At 38.7% G+C, this 24,760-nt stretch overlaps 1 protein-coding gene and 1 pseudogene across 3 annotated transcripts in view; both read right to left on the bottom strand.

The window, feature by feature from the left end:
• Nucleotides 1–1,380: 1,380 nt before the first annotated feature.
• Rab7 (RAS oncogene family member Rab7) overlaps nucleotides 1,381–24,760 on the bottom strand; it is a 35,491-nt gene continuing 12,111 nt past the window's right edge. For 2 of the 3 annotated variants that reach the window (XM_080285613.1, XM_080285614.1), the window contains exons 2-6: nucleotides 13,736–13,916; nucleotides 12,040–12,258; nucleotides 9,206–9,250; nucleotides 7,337–7,526; nucleotides 1,381–5,988 (exon numbers count right to left, since the gene is read on the bottom strand). In XM_080285613.1, the coding sequence (XP_080141739.1) occupies nucleotides 7,353–7,526; nucleotides 9,206–9,250; nucleotides 12,040–12,258; nucleotides 13,736–13,915 (618 nt within the window). In that variant the 5' untranslated portion in view covers nucleotide 13,916 and the 3' untranslated portion in view covers nucleotides 1,381–5,988; nucleotides 7,337–7,352. Of the gene's footprint in view, nucleotides 5,989–7,336; nucleotides 7,527–9,205; nucleotides 9,251–12,039; nucleotides 12,259–13,735; nucleotides 13,926–24,760 lie in introns of all 3 variants that reach the window. The other variant, XM_080285612.1, reaches the window with a different exon arrangement.
• On the bottom strand, nucleotides 18,021–18,138 carry LOC145416844 (5S ribosomal RNA; annotated as a pseudogene).

Here is a 24,760-nt window from a genome sequence, read left to right as displayed (position 1 = left end):
CTCAAACTCGCGCGCCGCGACTATAATGTTCAGTACATAGCCCTACATAATTCATCCATCCACTTAGACTCCTTGCCAAAATTTATTTCCTCATTCACTCACTACATGCAGCTATCCTCTTGGCCTTTCACACCTCCCATAATTTTACTCACGTGCCCATCTAATCCTTCTGGCCTATACAGTCCAGTCCCACTGCCATTGCTCTCAATATTGAAGAAAATCTTGTGTTCTGTAATCCCTTTAGGGGGGCTAGGCTCCTACCAACATACTTTATTGATGTTGCACTTCGCAGCCCAGTGTCCTTCTTGGCATCAGCCCATGGCAATGGAGTGGAATCAAAGGTTTGACTTCTTGGTTAATAGCAAGCATTGATTATTGATGTTGCACCTCGCAGCCCAGTGCCCTTCTTGGCATCAGCCCATGGCAATAGAGTGGAATCAAAGGTTTGACTTCTTGGTTGATAGCAAGCATTAGTAACTATTCAAACCCTTCATGTCAAGGACGTGCTTCCGTACATACAAGTTCATTAACTTTCAGCAGTTCTCTTGCGGTCTCCACACAAAGTCCTCTGTTTAGAATCAACACCTAGTGCACTTAACATGACAGCAATCTCTAACCTTTTTCAGCTGTTAATGATCAGGTGAAGCCAAATGGAAAGTATTTGATTAGTAACCTAGAAGACCCAATCCTGCCTCATAACTAATCTATTGCCAGACGCCACAATCCTGCAAGGAGCGGCCACTTGACATTATGTTTTACGGGGAGGGGCACTAACCCTCCACCAACCCACTTGTTGACACGTAGGGAGCACGTATGGTTTGGTTATATGGTTACCACCCAGCGCTGTAAATGGTTTCTTGACTCACAGGAAACTATTTGGCTTGTCACTCTATGTATACATAAAGTCACCTGTAAAGGAAGAAAAGCAACAAGAAGTGACAGGAAAGATGGAAGAAATAGGTAAGAGAGGAGGGCAGGCACAGAAAAATGATAAAGGCTAAGGAAGGAGTAGGCAGCACTACATCAAGTGAGTGGATGATGGTTTGTTTATCAAATTTCCAGCAACTACAATTCAGCATGCATTACGTGTGGCTCAGTTCCATCAGACAAAAATTAGTCATTTCTTCAAGCCACTCTACCATGTGATTCTGGTGGAAAACAGAGTGGCCAATCCATTGTTACCAGGTTTTGAGATTCTGACTTCTTACATGGGTATTATCCTTATGTACCCCCCCCCCTCCTTCCCCAGTCACAGTGGAGACACTGCATTAGTTCCCTGGTCTGCAACAATGCGCAAGACACAGTGCTCCCCCCCCCCCCAACATATCCAGCAATGGAAAAGGTAGGTAAAGGTGTAAACCAGTGTTAATAACTATAAAATATTCCTCTTTGAATTTATTACATAATACAGATCTAACCACATTGTAAAGTGTAATACATAGCAAAACTATATTACATTAAACAGAATTTTGGGGTAAATTATACTTGCAAGAAATACAGTAGTACATGAAAATGGCAACAGCATGGGAAACTCAGTTACCATGATCAACCTCCAGACTTTCAGCCTTCTACAAATGTTCCTCATATATCCAGAAAAAAATTAGGAACTGTTGAAGAACTGAAAATATAACCAGCAACATAACTTGTCATGATAACTAATACAACCTAAGCACTAGTTTTGAATACCATTTTAAACAGGCTTTTGACACTTGTAGTGCAGTCAAAGGTGGCTGACTTGGTCATATTTTTGTTCTGACAGTCAACTGGCAGATAAAGAGCAGCAAATAATTATCACACTATTAACTACAAAAAAACACTGGTAAGGAAAAAAAAAATCCCAGATGGCTTATTCCTAAAGAATATAAAACTGAGGGACAATAATTATCTAAACGCACACACTGATGGCATTATTATTTTTTACATATATGTACAGTGTGAATACCTTAAAAATCATAACCCACTTTGAACTGATCTAGCAATCACAGTATAAAACAAGGGGACTCGAGCTTTGGTGTGGGAAAAGATGTAAAGATGTTGGGGCAGTATGTGGAAGGCGAAACATAGGGATGAGAAGCAAATAATGTACAACATAATCTCCTTGATCAATCATGGGAGAACACTGCATATGAGTGATACACAAAGATCATCCTGCACAATGATAAATGTGTCATGTGGCTAACATAATAGGAAAAAGAGTAGTATAGATTATCAGATATGTTCAAGAGTAGACGAAAATGCTCGAGCATACTGAAGGAAGGAAGTTAAGTTTCTCTCTCCTAAATGGTACCAACACCTCAATAGAATACAGTACAACAAACATCTGCTCATGTAACAGACCAGCATTTAAAAAAATAATAATAATAATAATAATCATAATAAAATAGAGCCAAATTATTTAAAGACCCTTCCATCATACCTAATGTTTGCTGGAAAGCTTTCAGATGGTAACAAGGCATAAACTCGCTCTTATAAGAAAGGCAAAGATGAAAGGAAGAGACCCAGGAGCAACAGGGACAAACTCAGAATGACAATGTTAGGACCTGCCAAAGCTCAAGCACATCAGCAATTGAGGAAATACTTATATGACATTATATCTGTTGGCCATTCTAAACAAACATAACCATGTCACTTATGAGAAAGTTTGAAAAATTCTTAAAGAACAGTGTTGCTGGTCTCTTTGATGTCAATATACTATCAAGGTGAATTTGTGAAATACAATCTCTTATGGTGTGAGGTTTGCATAAAGGTGGTCTATGTATAAGCTTAAAAAGCTATTAACAAAGTCCTGCCCCAACTTTACATTACTAAGGATCCTTCAGTCTAGCTGCATTATGCACCTGACTCAATTTGTAAAATCTAGCTCTGAACTTTATCCTACAATGATAGATATATATATATGTATATATTACAAATGTATATAGTCTTTCAAAGTTCTGTATCAAATTAATAGTAGGAAAACCTAAACTGAAATACAGTACATATTAATCAATAAAATTTGTTGCACTTCAGAATTAGCAGAGTTGCCTAAAAATTAGTCCTGGATCATCAATACAGGTATTGCATAACCTTTTATACTTTTTAGCATGCTTAGGCACTAAGTTACTTATTCCCAAGACAATTTTTAAGTTTTATCAAAACGGTGACTCACAAGCAAAAAGAACATGTTTCATTACACTTGCTGGATGATTAACAGATTTTACATTCATATTTTAAAATTAAACATCTCTAATTTTCTAAGTATACGAAAGTGAGCATTACTGTATAAGTAAATACACTTGACAGCTCAATGTCATTCCTTCATAAAACCTGCTGGTATTTTGCAAGTGACAATGCCACAGTGCACAATTTTTTTAATATTTACTGACCATGCTTGTTCTTTGCAATAATAAAAACAAGGTGGTGTCAAACATAAATGTCATCACAAGCAGACATTCCATAACACTTGAATTCTGACTTCCCTGGAAAAATAAAAAATGAATATACAATTGCCTACCCACCCTCAACACCACCATCATTTTCAAATCTCCTTAATCCCTTCTTTCAAATGATGCATTTTTTTGTTTTTTTTACTTTATTCTTGCAAATATCAATTTCATTCAGCTTATGAGAGATTTTTCAAACTGGAAGGGTTGGATATACCCTTCATTAACCCATTCACTACAAGCCAATTAAATCCTCTACAGGTAGTTTCACAAAATATACATCTTTGGACTGAAGGGGTTAAATCTTAATACCAACAAGTAGATGATATGCAGCTCTGTCAAACCCCAGTCACATGGCTGCTTTATTTCCTCATCTGTACCCTATGTTATGGAGTTGGAATTTAACTACAGTAAATGTTTAATCTCAACCCGTTTCAGCCAATATCTTTATTTTCTTCCCTTTAATATCAGTATTTTTTACATCATGTGAGAATTTCTTCTTTTGGAGACTTTGGACTGGAGAGGTTACATAAAGCCTCTACTAACCTCCTCATTAACTCAGATCATTCCTGAGTTCAGTGAAAATTTTCTGGTGGTAGAAAGAAAAAATAAGGACACCTTCACGTTGAACAGCTTAACCCGTCACGTCCCGAGCATTTTCGCACCTCTGACACCCACCAGTCCCGAGCATTTTTGGATTTTTTTTTTTTTGGCCAAAACCTCCGCTTTTGGTGAGAAACATCGAAAGTTCATAGAGAAATCACTCACCTGAGGTTTAAAATACTCGATACAGGTAGGAGTACCTCCTTACCTTACAGGGTTTTCTATCAGGCTGGCTGCAAAGAAAACGAGTTCAATGGGAGGATAACTATTCCACACCACTCATAAACGGTATTTATTTATTTATTTGGTACGAATTTATGTAGTACGAGAGTATATTGGTTTTCAAATAGTAATATAGGCATTATAAGCATTGTTTCACTCACTAACTCATCACCATTCCTGACCTTCTTTTGCCACATTACCTGATCATTTCTGACTGTTTCTTCCTCTAATGCTATGTAAACTTTGTCCTCCACATTGTCTTCGATTGGGGAATCACTCTGGCCCTGAATGTCTTTACTGGCCAGGTCACTGGTGACAGGTGAATTGCCGAGACAATGGGGGGGGGGGAGGTTATGCGGTGTAAGGCATTGTACCTGCTTGGCATCTTGTAGAGGAATAGAGGAAGGTGTCCCGTGTATACGTACGAAAAATCACATGCGAAAATTGAAAATTGTGCAAATTAGGGACTTGCAATTGCACGACATACCAGTACGTTGTTGGGACTGGCAAATGCAAAATGTTGCAACGTACCCATACATCGACGGGACGAGGCGGGTTAAAAGAATAAGATCATACACACACTCTTTACTACAGCATCTCTCATCTTAATCCGGCTACCACCAGACAACTTACTCTGCTCTTTATTCTTTTATTCTAGAAGTTACTCTAAAATAACCCATTCAGTACAATGACATGTTTCAGCTTTATCTTCCAACCACCTGAAAATTTTAATCATTACTGTAAATTAAGTCAGATTTCCAGCCAAAGATTTTGCTGAAGTTGGGAAGGGCTCTGAAAGTGCTACTGAATATGGGAAGGACCTCTGAAAGTGAAGGGGATGATGAAGAATATATGAAAACCCTTTCATTCAAAGTGTATCCTCTAAACTAACAATATTAACTGGAGACGGTAAGAATAAACTAAGAAAAAAAAAAAAAACATGTCATCAGGCTGAAGGGCTTCCACACTTTTTGCAGTGATATAAACGTCGCTGGGTTATATTCTTCTCTACTTAGGAGACTTTCTAGCACCTAATCCTCACCAGTTAATTTCTTTATCTGGTACAGTAATCTAGTTTTGTTGGTTATTTATCTGATCTGTGCTGATATCAAGACAATAAGTGGCACATAAAAGAAGAGCTAGTGTTCATTTGTTCATAAAAAATTCAAAATGCTTGCATGCATCAGCCTTGCTCACCTAATGGCAGTTCACCACACTGCTTAATCCCTAGCAGCCTCTCTAGTCAAACCCTTATCTCCGAGGTCACACTCTATGACCTGCAGTATGTAAAACTGCTGTGGAAAAATGCGAGAAGGCCTCCTAAACTCATTAGAAAACAGGCCACAGTTTAGCTCCTAATGCCAATTGGATCCACATCAGGCACCAGGGAATAATGGGGTGGAAGATGTCTCCCCGATATATTAAATTCTCTATCTGACAGGTATCGACTAATTCAATGCTTCAATTCAGGGGCTCAATTGCAATTTCTCCTTTAACACTGAGTGTCACAGATCAATCAGAGGATAAGAGTGATAAAAACACCTATCCTAAGCTCTTCACCAACAAGGAGGAGTGATGGGAAAAGCTGACTTCTCCTCCAAACATCTCATCCACATTAATGTAGGGGTGTCAGGCAGTGTGAGAGGGGAAAGAGGGAACCACAGCATCTCTTCTTCCCAACTTACACATCTCCAATATCACAAAGTGGAACAGAGTGCATCCATCTTATCAACTATGAAATCTGAAAAAACATATCGTATTAGTATCATAAAAAGGTGGAAAGATATCATATACACTCACCATCCACAAATCAGTAAAGGCTGATCAAAAATAAATGACAAGAGATCATTCAAACTGAAACATCTTGGTTCTTAGACTCAATTTAGCATACATGTTATTGAGATGATTTGTAACATTCATGTGATGATAATTAAGGTTATAAAATGTAATAATCTATGTTGAATGGCAAACTCTGACCAAAAAAAAAATAAATAAATAAAAAATAAAAAAGCTTCCTCTTAATACTGAGTCTGGCCAAAGTACAGTTTCTGTTAAGTTCGATCTTTCTGGACATGCAGACCCATCAACTGATGTGCTCTTTGGAATGGAAGCTAAACCAAGAGCCAAAACCAGCCAATTATTTCCCAACAGTAACTGGAAACTACTGTAACTTACCAGCAGACTTAAACTCTACCAGTGGCTGAATGCTTACTGCCTGTAAGTAATGGAATGACTGTGGTTTGTTACAAGGCATTTCATTAAATTTCACTCTCATGGTAGTACTTTTCAGGATTGATGGTGGTCAAAATAATTTCTAAGATATTATCAATTTGTCCACAAAATGGTAATACAAGAAACTGCAGCAAGTACCAGGATGTACATAGCTTCGCAATATCGGTTTTTAGGTCAAGCCTCTATCCATCCATCCGTCATCTAAACCTGTGTTGCTCCACAAGAAGCGTGGGAGCCTGGGGCTAGGCAAGTTGGTCCTGACATTTAAGATGCGGGTGACCAGCTTCACTCATCCCTGAATGGCATTACATGAGCAATACATCCCAATCACCCCTTGGATATAAACCTCCACAGGCTCAATCCGACTTCAGTGCTTTAATTACCCACTAAACCACCAGATGCCATAACTTGGTTATATGGTTACCACCCGGCATAGTAAATGGTGTCCTGGGTTACAGGAAATCATTTGGCTTGTCACTCAATGTAGAGACCATAAGGCAGCACGACCTTGAGTGAGTGGATGATGGGCGCCCCCACCTAATTGTTGCAATTACCAAGCTTACTGATATATACCTTCCCAACATCCTACAACAGGTCAAGCCCATATGACCCAAACAAGAATATTACTTATTATTCCTATGATTTTCCACTACTAACAGACTGAGAAAGCAAAAAAGGATTATGCCATAGTAAAACAACAGTGTCAAATTTCTAAAAAATATCTAGTATCAGCTGAATACCAAGTGATGCATGGGTTCTCTTCACTTTACCACTTGTAGAATGCATCTGTAAGCAGCTTTAAAAAAAAAAAAAAAAAAAAAGCTATCAACAGACACAAAAAGCAAGAGACTGCATACCATGGTGTAGCCATCATTAGCAGGAACAGCTGTCCTGCCGTGCCTTGTTCTGTTCAGTGAGCTTGATCTGGTCAGGGAACTCATTGTACAGCTCCACTTCAGACTCCTGTGCCAGTGCATTGCGGGCAATCGTCTGGAACGCTAGCTCCACATTGATAGCCTCCTTCGCACTTGTCTCAAAATACGGAACCTACACATATCATATTTTAATTATGATGTAAGAAAAAATGTTTCAATCAAAACTATCATTCAGAAATCATTATCATCATCTGAGATACCCTCCACCCTCCCAGCAACAGACAGAAGGATGACCATGACAGAAGTACAGGTACCTCCAAGCTGGTCATCTTTACATAACTCTCTCACTATTCTCACAGGTCCTTTTCTAGCACAAGTGTATAATTTCACATTTCTTTCATATCATACACACATATACACAGTCTTGCTCTTCCAATCTCAATTATTTGAACATTATTTGACACTCTACACTATACGGTATACATACATGCAATGAAACTAGCTATATTGTCTCAGTGTGTGTCTGATGCTTTGCTCCTTTTTGGAAACCCTTAACAGGAGATGGTGATGACAAATACCTCCACTCAAATTTATCAAACTGCACTCCTCTCATTCTTTAGGCTTTCTTCTCTCCCATCACAATGTGCTGCTCTACTCTTCTTCCACACAACACCCTGTTCAGCAACCATTTATTCTTAATCACTGAAAAGCTGAAAAATATCTGAACCTATCCATAAATGACCATCTTCTTCCATTCCTCTCCACATCCCGTTATTACTGGTGCATGTGCACATACAAAAATATATCTGCCTTTCAAAAACTAACTATCACACTACAAAAAAACTTAACCTACCACTCTTTTTAAGTCTTTCATCATCATCATCATCATCATCTGGACCTCCTTTCACACCCTAGGGCAGGGTAAGGTGTGCGGTAGCAACGTCCAGACAGCTCAAGTTTGCCCAGTCCAATGGGCCACACTTCCATTCACTCATCATTCAAGCCCCCAGAATCCTGGCTCTACCTGATGTCTTTCAAACATCAACAAAACAATTTCCTTCTAGTCCTTGTTAAAATCCAAAACCAACCATCTCAGTTTCATAACATCTCTTCTCCCTCCTCCCAAACAACAGTTTCTAGTTAATGTGCTTTATGCATACATTATAACTTTGCATCCCTCCACTATGCTACCACTCATCTTTGGTATTCAGTCCTTTGCATTAAATATAACTGCTCTCATCATACCCTATTTATCTACAAATGAATCACCTCCATGTCAGGCTCACCTGAAAGTGAACCTGGTGGACTACAGACTAATGTCTTTTTGCAGTCCACCATCTTCCTTTCAGAGAACAGGGAGGTAGCTGAGGGATGCTTGTTTAACCAAGAAACAATGCTGCCCAGTTTTATATTGGTGGCACCACATAAAAGTATCCTTCTCCAGCACTTATCCCACTGTAAATGGGTCAAGTAATATGCTTTGCTATCATAACTTTCCCTCACTTTTCATTTCACCCTGCATGTTGGTAACCTCAATGGTTACAATACTGTGACTGGTTTCTTCTCCCACTTACTGAGCAATTAAGATCACTTTTTAAAATGACCTAAAAATCAACACATGAAAATGAGCAACAATCACTTTTCTACTTTCAAATAGAGTGGTACCTAACAATCTTTAACCATATTTGTGAACATACATCTCCAATGTAACTACTACTAAATAAAATTATCGCAACAATGCTCCAATATTTTATGACAACTTCCTTTATATCACAGCTACCCTTAGTCACTAAATTTACACAGATTTACCAACACAGTCAACCATCAATAATGCAAAGCAGACTGACTTACCTCATTTTTACTGTGACACCACTGCTGCGCTCTCTTTGTTGAAACCTAGGGAATGAAATTACATTAGTTTCTACAATGAAAATATATACTCCATGTAGAGAGATGGCATAAGGTTATCAACAAACCTTAGCAAAGCATTATATTCAGCATTTTTATTTTTCTCCAATCTACTGCCAAAAACCAAATCCCCATATTAATCAAGGAAGTTTCAGAAAAATTCTGCCGAGTTCCCCAATAACAGTCAGCCAATATTCCTCCATGGCATTTCAAATTATCCTACTTCATGCACTCTTCATTACATCTTTCCACTTGATTCTCAGTCTTCTCATCCACTAGCACATTTTGCTTTCATATACTGCTAAACCTCAATTAGTCATTACTGGGAGGCCTGGTTTTGTTAATTTATCTTACAAATCAAAGCCCCCCATGAGTCATGAATAAGGTGGCTTTAGGAACAGCAGACGATATGTGGATCAACCGTTTGCAGTCAGACAGACAGTGGAGAGGGCGTGTGAGAAGGACTATAAGGTGTTTACGGCTTTTATGGATCAGGAAAAAGCACTTGACAAAGTAGACAGAGAAGGATTGTGAAAGGTTTTGAGCATATAGTGTAGATGGTAAGCTGCTAGGTGCCATCAAGAGTTCTTATGATGGTAGTGAGGCATGTGTAAGGGTAAATGGGCATCTATGTGACTGGTTCATGATCAATGTGGTAGTATGACACGGCTGTGTGATGTCCTTATGGCTGTTCAATATATGTATGGTTGGGGTGATGAGAGAAGTAAAAACACGAGTAATGGAGAGAAGGATGGTGTTGGTAATGAATGGTGATGGATGGAATATCTCAAATTTGTTATATGCTCTTGATGCAGTGCTATTTACAAATACCAGACAAGAGCTTGGTAGATTAGTGCAGAGTTTCGTTGATGTGTGTGAGCATCGTGCCTTAGAGTAAATATAGAAAAGAGTAATGTGATGGTTATTGAGAGAGAAGGTGACTCCCAGTGTGATGTTACAGCAAATGGAGAGAGATTGGAATTGGTGAGAAGGTTCAAATATCTGGATACAGTGATAGAAAAGAAAGGAAAAGGTGCAAAAGAAGTGGAAAGTTGAGTGACACAAGGAGGACAGTAGCTGGTGCCATGAAGGCCTTGATAAGAAACAGAGGCTTGAGTGTTGAAGCTGTACGAGGCTTACATAAAGACGTGTTAGTGCCAACTTTAACATATGGATGGGAGACTATAATGTGGCATGACAATGAAGTCAAGAGTAAGAGCAGTGGAGATGGGACTGCTGAGGAATGTATGTACAGTAGAGTACAGAGTCGAAAGGATACGGAATACAGTAATGTGATTCTTGGAAGATGTGGAGTGAGGAAATCTGTGGACTCCAAAATCGAAGAAAGCATACTGAGAAAGTTTGGTCATGTGGAAATAAATAATGGATGACAATAAAGTGGTGAAAAAGGTATATCTGAGCGAATCTGAAGGCGTGAGAAGGAAAGGTACGCCAAGAAGAAGGTGGAGGGATATGGTGGATGAGTGTGTGCAGAAGAGAGGTATGGAAGTTGGTGAGGCTAAAGGACTGACAAGAGACCGAGCTGGCTGGATGAATTTTGTACGGAAAAGCACATGCCCAAGTATTTGGCACCCATTTTCAACATGACAGCTTTCAGCTTGACTCTATCAGACAGGTATATGTGAAGCTACTGAACATAGTGAAATTTTTACATGAAGAACGAGGATTCCGTGAGCTTGAATGATGAGTGAATGGATGCATGGCCCACTGAACTGGACAACCTTAGGCTGACTGGATGTTGCTATTCCTCACCCTGTCCAAGGGTGAGAAAGAAGGTCCAGATGATGATGAGGATGATTATATATATATATATATATATATATATATATACAATTATATATATATATATATATATATACAATTATATATATATATATATATATATATATATATATATATATATATATATATATATATATATATATATATATATATATATATATATATATATATATATATATATATATATATATATATATATATATATATATATATATACAATTATATATATATATATATATATATATATATATATATATATATATATATATATATATATATATATATATATATATATATATATATATATATATATATATATATATATATATATATATATATATATATACAATTATATATATATATATATATATATATATATATATGCAGTAAACCCTCTATAATTCAGATTAATTGGGGGGAACCCTAGGTCGAATTATCCAAAAATCCGAAATTACTGGAGCTCATGCTTGCCCTTATCCCCAAATCACACCCACACTCACTAAAACATGGCTTTTTCACAAAAACATTGAACAGTACAGTATATATTATTACTTTACACTCAAAGAGAGTACAATATAATTAACACTGTAGTTGAGTACAGTACACTTAACTGTACCGAAGGTACTGTACAGTTCTTAAAAATTACATTTATTACTACACTTATCACTACAAAAACTGTTCACGTCCATTTATCACTGGAACCTTTTTCAGACTTGTCTCACTCAATTCGAATTTCTATCCGAATTAAAATTATTTGTCTAGTGGTGAAAAAGATCCGAATTAACCGATTTCCGAATTATTCGGGTTCGAATTAAAGAGGGTTTACTGTATCTATCTATCTGTCTATATATAAAGCAATACTACCATAGGAAATAGGACAGATCACCTACAAACAACGGAAAGATATGCGATTGGATTACGGTAAACTTGGGTTCGAACTCTTCAAATAAGGAACAACAGGACTGGTAACTCACTGCTCTGTTCTCCAAGTCTATCTTGTTGCCTAAAACGACAAAGGGGAAGTGGTCTGGATCCCTGGGTGAGGCCTGGATGAGGAACTCGTCACGCCATGAGTCAAGAGACTTAAAAGAGTTGGGGGAAGTGACGTCATAGCAGAGTACACAGCAGTCAGCACCACGGTAGAATGCCACACCCAGTGACTGGAATCTCTCCTGGCCAGCTGTATCCCAAATCTGCACAATTATTTGTTGTGAGCAGAATATAAATATGATGTACCATATAATAACAATAATAATAATAGTAGTAATAATAATAATAATAATAATAATAATAATAATAATAATAATAATAATCTGTAATAATAATAATCATCATCATCACCCATCATCCAATCCTACGTTGCCCCATGAGAAGCGTATGAGCCTGGGGCTAAGCAAGTTGGTCCTGACATTTAAGATGTGAGTGACCAGCCTCACTCATCCCTGAGTGGCATTATGTGAGCAATAAACCTTTGTGGCCTTATGTGAGCAATCTGATTGGAGCGCCGTAATTACTCACTAAACCACCAGGCGCCAAATTTTGGTTATATGGTTACCACCAAGCACAGTAAAATGGTTTCCTGGTGTACAAGAAACCATTTGGCTTGTCATTCAGTGTAGATTCACCCCATAGGCAGACACAAGAGGAAAGAATGAAGGAAAGAATGATGGAAGAGGGAGTGTAAAGTCACCTGTAGGCAGGAGGAAGAGGAAAGAATGAAGGAAAGGCAGAATAGGAAGGAAGGAAGAGAGGAAAGGGCAGACATCCAAAGCAGCACTACACTGAGTGAGTGGATGGTCAGTGCCCCCACCTACCTCTGTGTGTGTGTGTGTGTGTGTGTGTGTGTGTGTGTGTAACAAAATAAACAGTAAGCCCAACACATAAGGCCTGGGTGGCAGTCGTTTACAATATTGCTATAGTCTCAACATTATAATGCATTAATTTCCTGCTGCGGTGTGTTGATAGTTATATATTTTTACATGTCCTAGTGTTTTATGTTTGTGTAATAGTAGTGTGACCAGGAGTTTTAAGTATAAAGTCAGCCTGAAATGAAACTGCCAGTTAAGAATGACAGGTGGAAGGGGGGTATCTGGGATGGTTGGGAGCTGGGGTGGAGGTGGGTAGAGCTCATTTCATTCACCCCCTCCCTGCTTCCCTTGGCAGAAGTTAGTGCTCATGAGTGTACTGTATCAATACTATATTGTATCTTATGCCTGACATTAATCTTTTACTCATGAGTAGCATTGTAGGAAAGTTTTTAGGATAGTGAGTCGAGAGGAACAATAAAACAATACCCGCTTTGACGCTGAATGTTGAGCCAACCGGGGGGCAGGGGTACTATGCAATATCCAGCATTTTGCTTTGACTGGTGTAGGGTTGGGTTGAATTACAACAGATAATTGATAGTTTACTGTACCAAGATAGTTATGGCTAAAGTTTTTACAATCTTACACTTTCACAATTCTGATATATACAAGGACTGTTATACAGTATGTTTGCATTTGGAAAACCCTATCCAATCCTCTCCACAGTATGCCTTAGCAAAGACCATGCATCTATCACAACTTTACCAACAAAATTTGCAACCCAATACATACTGTACTATAAATCTGACAAGGTTTGTAAAATCATTTACTATCTGAACTAATTAAACTGCCGATGTCAGTTTACCTGCATGGTAACCAGTCTGTCATCAACCATGACTTCTTTGGTGAGAAAGTCTGCCCCAATGGTGGCCTTGTATTGGTTGCTAAACTTTTTGTTGACAAACTGGTTCATCAACGACGTCTTGCCTACTCCAGAGTCCCCCAGGATGATCACCTTCAGCAGGATCTTCTTGCGTGACGCCATCCTAGAAATCCTACAAATTGTTAATAACTTCATTTATAACTATAAACATTTTACCTAATAAAGTACAATATTAATTCTACCACATCAAGTTAGTCACTGACAATCAACAAAATGCTTTTTACAACTGGCAGCACATGATAAACTTGAAGTGGACAAAGTCCAGAACATTACACACGGTAACACATATTTTGGCACCATTTTCTCGAATGAATATGAACCTAAAGGAGTGCTAAAAATCAGCCATTTCAGCTCAGCAATCCCAGTAATATATAAGGTCTGGTTAAAGTTATGTCTGTGTTGACAGCATGAAATACATGTAGAAATAAAGTTTGTGGTGGTGTGAGGAACAGCATTAAAATTAGGGCAAAGTGGCATGGATATTGTATTTTCTGATGAAAGTGAAGTAAAGAAAGATGAAGGCCACATCAAGTCTATCTAGGAAGAGCAGTTTCTGTGGAATGAAAATCTAGAGGCAGTTCATGAAAATTCTTACTGATTATGTCAATAAAGTCTTTGAACATCTATATGTTTCTGTAGTGCAGAGGTGGCAAGTGAAGGGATCTTTTCAAAGCAGTCTGTGAAATTCAGATGTTTTCCATTAAGGTACGGGGTATTACAGTATGTACAGTAGTTACCAAGATGTACTGGATCTTATCTGAGGCAATCAACTGTGACTCCCATTCATTTCTCCCAACAAGAAAAACTTCTGTTTCTTCTCTGATCTATAGCTGTCGTCTCTACATATCCTTCTGATAATCTCATGTCTTTGTTCTGTGACTCTTAAACTACACATTTTGTCTTCTTTATTCTACCACAAAGTTAAAGAAATGCCAATGGCTGACTGTACTAATCGGCATATCATTGCCACCATGACAAAGATGAAATCTGTTAGATATTTTAGTGCAGTCACAATTCAACATGTTCTCCTTTAAGATAAGTGTCACTAACACTTGAAGAAAGTTTACTTTTACATGCAACATTATCATAATACAGTATATTAATATACAAATTTTCTTGGAATTCATGTGATATAACTACACAACAATGCTGCAATTTACTAAGTAAAAGTGACTGAGTATAACAGATCCCTGATTCCAACTCTGTGCAAAGTATGAAAATCTGTTGCCTCACTACAACTGGACCAACCTTCGAGATTTTGTACTATGTTGTACCTTAGTGAGAAAAGGATAATCAATATAAATATGGTTTCATGGGATGCAGAGAAACATGGCTGGGGAAGTTACCAACTGGAAGTCACTAGTCCATTTTCTTCCTGTTTGACATTATTGTATTATGAAAGGTAACAATTGAACCAAACACTTGTACAGTTACTAATAAAGTATACCGTACCAATCACAATCCATACCTATGTTCCTACTAACTGCAGCGGTTATGATTAAAGAGTTACTTCACAAAACATAAATACAGGATAAACTAAAAACTGTAGAAAAAAAATGAAATACTATAGCCATGATGAAGTAAGAACCTAAAGAAAATTAAGATGAGACAGCAGGTGGTAATACTGAGCAGAGGTTAACCCTGTTGTGTTGAAACTGCAAGTCATATACCAAACACGACCTTAACGAAACACACATACCCTACCCGCCACCTTTCTTTACACACTAAGGGTCACCTTATGGCCCACTTCTGGAGTTTGGTGGGCTGCGGGCTGCAATAATGTATGACAATAATACAACAATGTAATTACAGTTCATGTGGAAGTTAATAATAATAATAATAATAATAATAATAATAATAATAATCCATCCATCCATCCATCATCCAATTCTATGTTGCCCCATGAGAAGGTAGAAGCTTGGGGCTAGGCAATTTGGTCCTGACATTTAAGATGAGAGTGACCAGCCTCACTCATCCCTGAATGGCATTACATGAGCAATAACCCCAACCACTCCTTGGATATAAACCTTCACCGGCTCAATCCGATTGGAGTGCTGTCATTACCCACTAAACCACCAGGTGCCATAATTTGGTTATATGGTTACCACCCACCATAGTAAATGGTTTCCTGGTGTACAGGAAATCATTTGTCTTGTCACTCAGTGCAGTCTCCCATAGACAGAAGGAAGAGGAAAGAAGAAAATTAAGACAGAAGAGGAATGAAGGAAAGAAGGAAGAATGAGGAAAGGGCAGTCACCCAAGAGCAGCACTACACGTTTTGTGTGTGCGTGCATGCATGCATGCATGCGTGCGTGTGCGTGTGTGTGTGTCCAACTCTGGGCACAGGCTTCACAGCCTGCTTCCAAGGCCAAGTAGCCCTCCTACATACCATACACCTCTACATGTCACCACTTCAGCACCAACACCTACCAACCATACTGAATACATGCTAAGGCTGTCTCATACAGGACTGGTGTATTGATATTAGCAGGGGATTTTTACATGACCGCAGGTCTTCTGGTAGATCAGTAAGTCTAATTTTATGAAATTCAAATCCTTAAACTGTTCCTTGTCCCAGCAGGGATCTGAACTTGAGTCTAGTACAAATGGCAGGCCACCTGTCTACCCACTGAGCCACTGCCTCAATAATAATAATTTCTTAATTATAATAATAATTTCTTAATACAATAATGGTTTATTAAGAGTGCCAGTTCTTCAAAAGCACTCAAAACCTCAAAATAACTAGTCTATCAATTCATTGGTAGTACTGTGTCAGAACAAGAGCACCTACAAAATCACAGTATTATGAACACCATAAGTATTCAAGAAGACAAAAGTTTTAAGGTATTAGTACTGTAAGTGAATAATTATAATCCTCATATAGATGAATTATTTTAGTACCTGATGTAAGCCTAATGGTGGTATAGTATTTATCTATGGCACTCACACACGACCACAGGCATCGTTACCGTAAGTACCATTATGCCCACTAACTTCGTGACACGATCAACACTGGTACTGTACTGATAACCACTATCAGCCACACAATGATAGACTGCATGGTATTATTCTGATCCTAAATTGCAGATATAGTGCTTACTCCAAATTCAGTTTTCTCCAGACAAAGCAGAACTTGCAAGTTATATTACTGTGCTGAAATGACATGGACATTCAATAAAGTAAACAGCCCTAAAACAATAACCAAATTTAATTTCCCCCTCAGGCTGACTTACCTACTTTACATTTTATTTCAGCTGACAACAGTCTACTTGACAGTGTTCAGGAGAAACATCGGGCACAAGAAATACTAAAAACTTCATTACTTTATTCTGGCTTTAGATGAGTTATTTACTGACCACAATAAAATGCGGTAGCTAAGAGGGGTTACAAAAGAGGGGATAAAACAACTGCACCCTTTACCATACGACAAGGAACAGGTAGACAAGGAGGCAAATTTGTTTGCAACCACCCCTTATGAGACTGAAGCATCTGGCTATACACAGATATGGATGGATCATAATATAGACAGACTCTTTACCCTGCAGTTTTATGAATATACATGACAGTAAAAATGCCTTACTTTCTGACTTTAAACCCTTTGGTCATTGTTGGGTGACTCAGACTTCCAAAACCTATCTCCAACACAACAGTACCCACAACCTCTCTCCAGCACACAATGGAACCAACTGCAGTACCCACAAGGCACCACATCCACACCACAAACCCTGACACAGATCTGCAGCCTTGAATCTGTTGGTCACCTTCCTTTTCTAGCTTTGGTCTGTTAACAAAATTTCTGCAAGTCACCTGGAAGTAGGAGGTGATTTACAAAATGTTTGTCTGTACTTATCTGTCTGCAATTTAATGTACCTCCAATACTTTAAGGATTGGATACTTCTCTCACTCTAAGGGACTGGTGCCAGCTAGAATTCTGTAAATCATAAAAGCTTCCCAGCCCTTTTTTAGGGGGTCAATACATAACTGCTAAACACAAGTGTCAGGTGCTAGCCAGAATTAATACAGTAAAATCCATGTCCCAGGCATCATTTACTGGTTTCCATCATATAACGGAGTATTTTCATTCATTCATTCATTCATTCATTGCCAGACGCCATGTATCCCAGACGGGGTGGCCAAGGGCTTAGAGTTAATTGTTTTACAGGGAGGGGCACTAATCCTCCACCAACCCCACTTGACACGTAGGGATGCCAACAGCATCTGGTGTTCCCAGGCGGTCACCCATCCGAGTACTAACCAGACCCAACGTTGCTTAACTTCGCTGATCGGACGGGAAGCGGTGTACTCAACGTGGTATTTTCAACTGAATTAAATCATCTGGTAGAATCCAGATTATGATCCTAAAGTGCCCCACCCATCCTTTAAGGGACTGAGATAAAGTAAACCCAACATCAGGTATAACTTCTTGAAAACTACCAGATTAGGCTGAACCTAATAAAAGAATACTTATCAGTATGTATATACCAGCCAAATTAAAAGCTTTATATAAAGCTAAGCATTTACTGTATAGTTCCAATTCAGAAATAAATAAATTATTATTTAACTGAAAAAATAGATAAAGGGTGGTCCACATACAACATACGTCTTCCACTCCATAGGGTACTTTCTCATGTGTTGTGGCTATGGCTTAGTCAATGTTATCAATGTCTAACTTGTAAAATTTATTCATTTTTTACTCCCACTGCCACAACACTGCCCATAGCTTAAGACTGTGACATCCCTGCAATGTGTAAGATCTGTCTATATATCTATTACCAGAAGCTTTAATCCCATAAGGGATGGCCACAAACAAATCGCCTCCATGTCTACCCGGTCCCCCGCCATTTTACCGCCCTGCTCCCAGCTCATGCCCCTCTCTCTCAAATCCCTCTTCATTCCATCCCTCCATCTCATCCTTGGCCTCCCCCTCCCTCTCCCCCCCTCCACCTCACTCACATACACTCTCCTCATTAGTCTCTCTCTGTCCACCCTCTCCTCATAGCCTAACCGCCTTAATTCTCATAATGCTTTCTATCACATCCACATTCACACCACAATGTTCCTTCCTCATTTGTCAGTCTGTCTCTCCATGTAATTCCACATGCTCCTCTCAAATAACTCATTTCCACTGATCTCACTCCTGATTTGTGTCCTTACAACAAGGTACAAGCTTCACTTCCCTATGTTAGAGTTGGTATCACAAAACTCATGCAGCAGCTTTTTTACTTCCAAGCTCATTTCCCTGTTTATCACTACTTTAAAAAACGAGCAAACTTTCTTCCTTGATGTACCCTTTCATGCACTTCAACCTCCAAACTCCATCCTTGTTCATCACACTACCTAAGTACCGTACTTAAATGCACTCACATCTTCCATTTCCTCATTACCCAACCTCACTGTACATCCAGTGACTTCATTTCACTCAAAGACCATAACTTTACTCTTCCCTACGCTTACCTTTAGATTCCGCTTCTTACACTCTCCCAAACTCATTCACCAAGCCTTACAGTTCCCCTTAATCTTGACTTAATATACAGTATCATCTGCAAACAATAGTACTGGGAGTTTCCAAACACTGCCATCTCCCATTAAAGTTGCTCCAACATCCAATGCCCTACCTTTGATCTCTTTTATAACCCCATCCATATACTGTACAGATTGAACAACCATGGAGAAATGACATCCCTGTTTCAATAAAAAATTCAAACAGAAAAATTCACTCGATTCACTAACCACAAGCACTGCAGTCTTAGCTCCCTCATACATACTCTTCATGGCATTCAACAACTTCCTATTTACTCCATATATTTCTAATGTTTTCCACATTTCTTGTCCATCCAGATGCTTTCTCCATATCCATAAAGGATGCATACAACTTCTTTCCCTTCTCTAGAAACTTTTCCACTAAAGAACTAAGAATGAATATCTGATCTACAGAACCTCTTCCCATCCTAAAATGTCCCTGTTCTTCACCAACTAACTCCTCTGTTATTTCCCTAACTCTGTCAATAAGTATCCTACCATATACTTTTACCATAACTCAAGCTAATTTCTGACAGAGCACCATTTATGGGCCACCCTATAATAATAATAATAATTTATAATAATAATAATGAGTAATAAAAATAAAAATAATAATAATAATAATAAATACTGTAATAATAATAATAAATAATAATAATAATAAAAATAAATAATAATAATAATACTGGTAATAATAAATCCATCCATCATCCAATCCCACATTGCCCCATAAGGAGAATACGAGCCCAGGGCTAGGAAAGTTGGTCCTGACATTTAAGATGAGTGATCAACCTCACTCATCCCTGAGTGGCATTACGTGAGCAATAACCCCAACCACCCCTTGGATATATACCTTCACTGGCTTTATCCAACTGGAGTGCCATAATTACCTACCCACTAAATCACCAGGTGCCACAATTTGGTTATATGGTTAGCACCCAGCATAATAAACGGTCTCCTGGTGGACAGGAAACCATTTGGCTTGTCATTCAGTGTACAGTCACCCACAGGCAGAAAGAACAAGAAAGAACGAAGGAAAGAAAGGCAAAAGAGGGAGTGTAGAGTCATCCGTAGGCAGAAGGATGAGGAAAGAATGAAGAGCGAAGAGGAAGGAAGGAGTCGAGGGAGGAGAGGAAAGGGCAGACACCCGAGAGCAGCACTACATCCAGTGAGTGGATGGTGAGCATCCCCACCTACCACATAATAATAATAATATAATAATAATAATAATAATAATGAATAATAAATAAAATTAATAATAATAATAATGAATAATGATAAATAAAATTAATAAAAACAACTAACAGTAAATCAAATCAACTACCACTGTCATGTCACATGGTGTCTCCGTGGTGATATTCCCTGATGAGTCATGCCATTATCTTTAGACAGAAGCCCAGTATCCTGGTCCCGTATTCTGACTTGCATCATGTTCTTAAAACGTTTCTACCCTGCCGGACATGTATTCTCTCTATCCATCCCCAGTTATCTACATAAACAATGTTTTTCAGTTCCTCATTGAAATCCTGCATCTGGTGTACTTTGCCATATTCTTGCTGCCTCCTGACAATTTTAGTAAGCTTTAGGGCAACCTTTAGTAGAAGGGGAAAATGAGGACTGTATTATACCTCTCCAGTTTGAAGTCTCTCCAAAGTTTAAGAGAACTGTCTGGAGAGAGCAAGAACAGAATAGAAAATACTCCTATGGACTGATGGGATTAGCAAAAGATTGTAACCTTCTCTGAGCTAACATTTGCAGGAATATCCAAAAATGCTGAGTCACCTGGTTAATACTGTACTACAATGGTCTTTCATGCCATTCAAAATTTCAAACTGCTTGTGTGTGTGGCTTATAAACTTAGCTAATATTCTTTTGTTCTTCATACCATGGACATAATGAGTTACAAATCTAACACAGGTAACTAAGTACAGGCAGTTGCCATCTTATAAAAAAAAAAAAAATGTTGCATACTACTATATAATTCTACCAAATTTGATAAATCATGTAGCACTGATACAAAATGCTAGTATTTTAAAGTTAAACAGTAATATTGTATTTACTAACAAAATTGTTACAAAGGACTTGAATGTATTGGACAGCATATGATTTTACAGTATGCATATTACACTGTACCACTGTACAATGTAAAAAGATATGCAGACATAGTGGTATTATTTGAAAGACCAGTTACATCATCATTATTCAGGATGAGGGGGAGACAGTGGCTGAATCAGTAGAGAGGCGGCCTGCAGTCCTAATGGATCCAGGTTCGAATCCCGGCTGGGGCAAGGAACAGTTTAAGGATTTGAATTTCATAAAATGCAGACTTTTCTGACCTACCAGATGACCCGCCGACATGTCATAAAAGTACCCCCGCTAATACCAATACACTAGTCCTGTATGAGACAGCCCTAGCATGTACTCAGTATGGATGGTGGGTGTTAGTGCCAAAGTGGTGACATGTGGAGGTGTAGGACTACTGGGCCTTGGGATAAGCTACTGCCCCAGAGATATAGGCCCTGAAGCCTTTGCCCAGAGTTAGACACACACACACACACACACACACACACACACAAAAGCATTGTTAGACAGCAGAAGGGGTGTTGCTAGACTAGGATGCTATCACACCAGTGGGCTACACACAGCTGCCATATGTTGGAGGTCTAGTGCTGTTTGCATGTGGAACTGAGTGCAAAGGTACTGGTTAGGTTACATGGCTAAGTAATGAAACATGATACTCTTAGTCAGTTCAATGTTCTGTAGTATAGCCATTAAGGCATTTTCATTGAAAAAAGCAGCTTACATTATGCTTTGGGAAAGATATCATTAACCAAAACAACAGATATCTATAAACACTGTTCAAACTAAAGAGTTTTCAGTTTAATTCCTGCTACATCAACACTTCCATTTCATCAAAAACTGTAATCAAAATGCATAACTTGATTACAGAGCCAAGTGCCCAGCACATAAATAGCCTGGAGTGGTATAACTGTGCATAGGGGGGTAGGACAAGAGATAACAATACAATAGGAGAACTACACAAGTATTACCTGACAAACATGTTATCTCCAAACCATTCAGCCTACATTGACAGATAACGTACTGTACTATAAAGTCACCATCAGAACAACGAGCCTGTACCACCGAATTTCGTAACTGCCAGCACTGCATTACATACATACAAGTATATCAATAGTGGTAGGTGGTGGCGACCATCATCCACTCACTTGATGTAGTGCTGCCTACTTCTTCCTTAGCCTTTATCATTCTTTTTCTGTGCCTGCCCTCCTCTCTTCCTATTTCTCCCATCTTTCCTGTCACTACTTATTGCTTTTCTTTCCGTTACAGGTGGCTTTACATTGAGTGACAAGCCAAATGGTTTCCTGTAAGCCAAGAAACCATTTACAACGCTGGGTGGTAACCATATAACCAAACCATACGTGATCCCTGCATGTCAAGTGGGTTGGTGGAGGGTTAGTGCCCCTCCCTGTAAAACAAATAACTCAAGAGTCAAATGGCCACCCCATATGGGATTATGGAATCTGGCAATAGATAGATAGATAGATAGATAGACAGATATATATATATATACAGTATATACGGTATATATATATATATATATATATATATATATATATATATATATACACACAGTATATACGGTATATATATATATATATATATATACAGTAATCACTCCAATATCCAACGTAATAGAGCCATAGGTAGGTCCGGATATTGGTTCTGTCCGGATATTGGGCCCCAGCTCATGGACTTGTACTTATGGACCCAAACTCAGAGAAACACCTATACAACTCCCTCTGGACATGCATAGCACCTATTTAAGACCCAAATCACACCAATAAGGCACATAAATGACTGAAATAAATGCAAAAGAAACATAAAATGAGGGTTTAGAAGTAGGTTCATACATTAATAAACATTCTGGTGACTGGCTCCTGGACTGGTACTTATGGACCCTAACCTAGCCTAACTCAGAAAAACACCTTCCTACTGCACATGCATAGCTCCTAACACCTTATTCACACCAATAAAGGACATTAAAGAGTGAAATGAGGTAAGTATAGTATGGAAAAAAAGTTGTGTATGAAACATTCTTATGTCCGGATAGTGGGGATGTTCGGATATTGGGCGTCCGGATATTAGAGTGATTACTGTATATATATATATATATATATATATACATACACACACAGCAAAACCTCGAGATAACGGACATCAATAGACCGGAATTCGCTTTTATCGGACTCGAGGAGCTACCGAACTAAATCCCTATACAGTAATCACTCTAATATCCGGACGCCCAATAACCGAACATCCCCACTAACCGAACCTTATCGTCCTGGGATCAAACATTCCCAAAATGGTCCGAAAATCCAAAAAAATTGGGAAAAAAAAATCGATTTTTTGCCGTCCGTAATTTGAACTTGCCGCGCGCGCCACGTGAGAGCATTGTTTTGGTTCGTCATTCCTCCGACGTCCGATAGAGCGCCGCTGCATCCTCCCCACTTCCCGCTTGTCTCTCACCGCGACAAGACCTGTGCTGTTCGCCATGACTTGTGTGTGTTAGTGACTAAGTTCAGTGCAAGACTTCAGGAAGAGTGTAGTGCAAGTGCTTCAGGAAATCGTTCTTACTGTCAGAGTCCGAGAGGAGGCGGTTATTCATCGAGGTGGCCAGGGACTTGCTGTAAGTAGCCAGAATGTTTCATGTTGTACTATTTTCCATACTATATTTACCAGAATGTTTCATATTGTATTTTTTCCCATACTATACTTACCAGAAAGTGTCATACTGTACTTCTTTCCATACTAAACTTACCTCATGCATGTGCAGTAGGAATGTTTTTCAGAGTTCGGTTAGGTTCGGTTAGAGTCCATAAGTACCAGAATGTTTATTAATGTATGAACATACTTCTAAACCCACATTTTATGTTTCTATTGCATTTATTTCAGTCATTTATGTGCCTTATTGGTGTGATTTGGGTCTTAAATAGGTGCTATGCATGTCCGGAGGAAGTTGTATAGGTGTTTCTCTGTGTTAAGGTCCGTAAGTACAAGTCCATAAGCTGGGACCCAATATCCGGACGAAACCAATATCCGAACCTACCGATGGCTCTATTGATCCGGATATTGGAGGGGTTACTGTATATTGGAAAAAGTCCAACAAAGCCAGAAGCAGTCCAGACTGCCTGATCACTTCAGCTATGTTCACCACAATAAGGAAAATAAAAGACATGTTTATCAGTGTACAGTACAGTATTATTATATATACAGTAATCCCTATACTATCCGGACGCCCACTTTCCGGACACCCCACTTACTGGACATTGTGGACCTGGACCTTCAGATCCCCCCCCCAGGGGGGGGGTTTCCCTCCCTTAATTTGAAATTGCCGAGCAGCACCGA

This window comes from Coenobita brevimanus, chromosome 107 (genome assembly GCF_032717465.1).
Source record: "Coenobita brevimanus isolate Jiangsu-jjx chromosome 107, ASM3271746v2, whole genome shotgun sequence".
In the NCBI taxonomy this organism is placed as follows: Eukaryota; Metazoa; Arthropoda; class Malacostraca; order Decapoda; family Coenobitidae; genus Coenobita; species Coenobita brevimanus.
The sequence above is the reverse complement of the archived record's forward strand: the minus strand, read 5'-3'. Positions and strand labels throughout refer to the sequence as shown.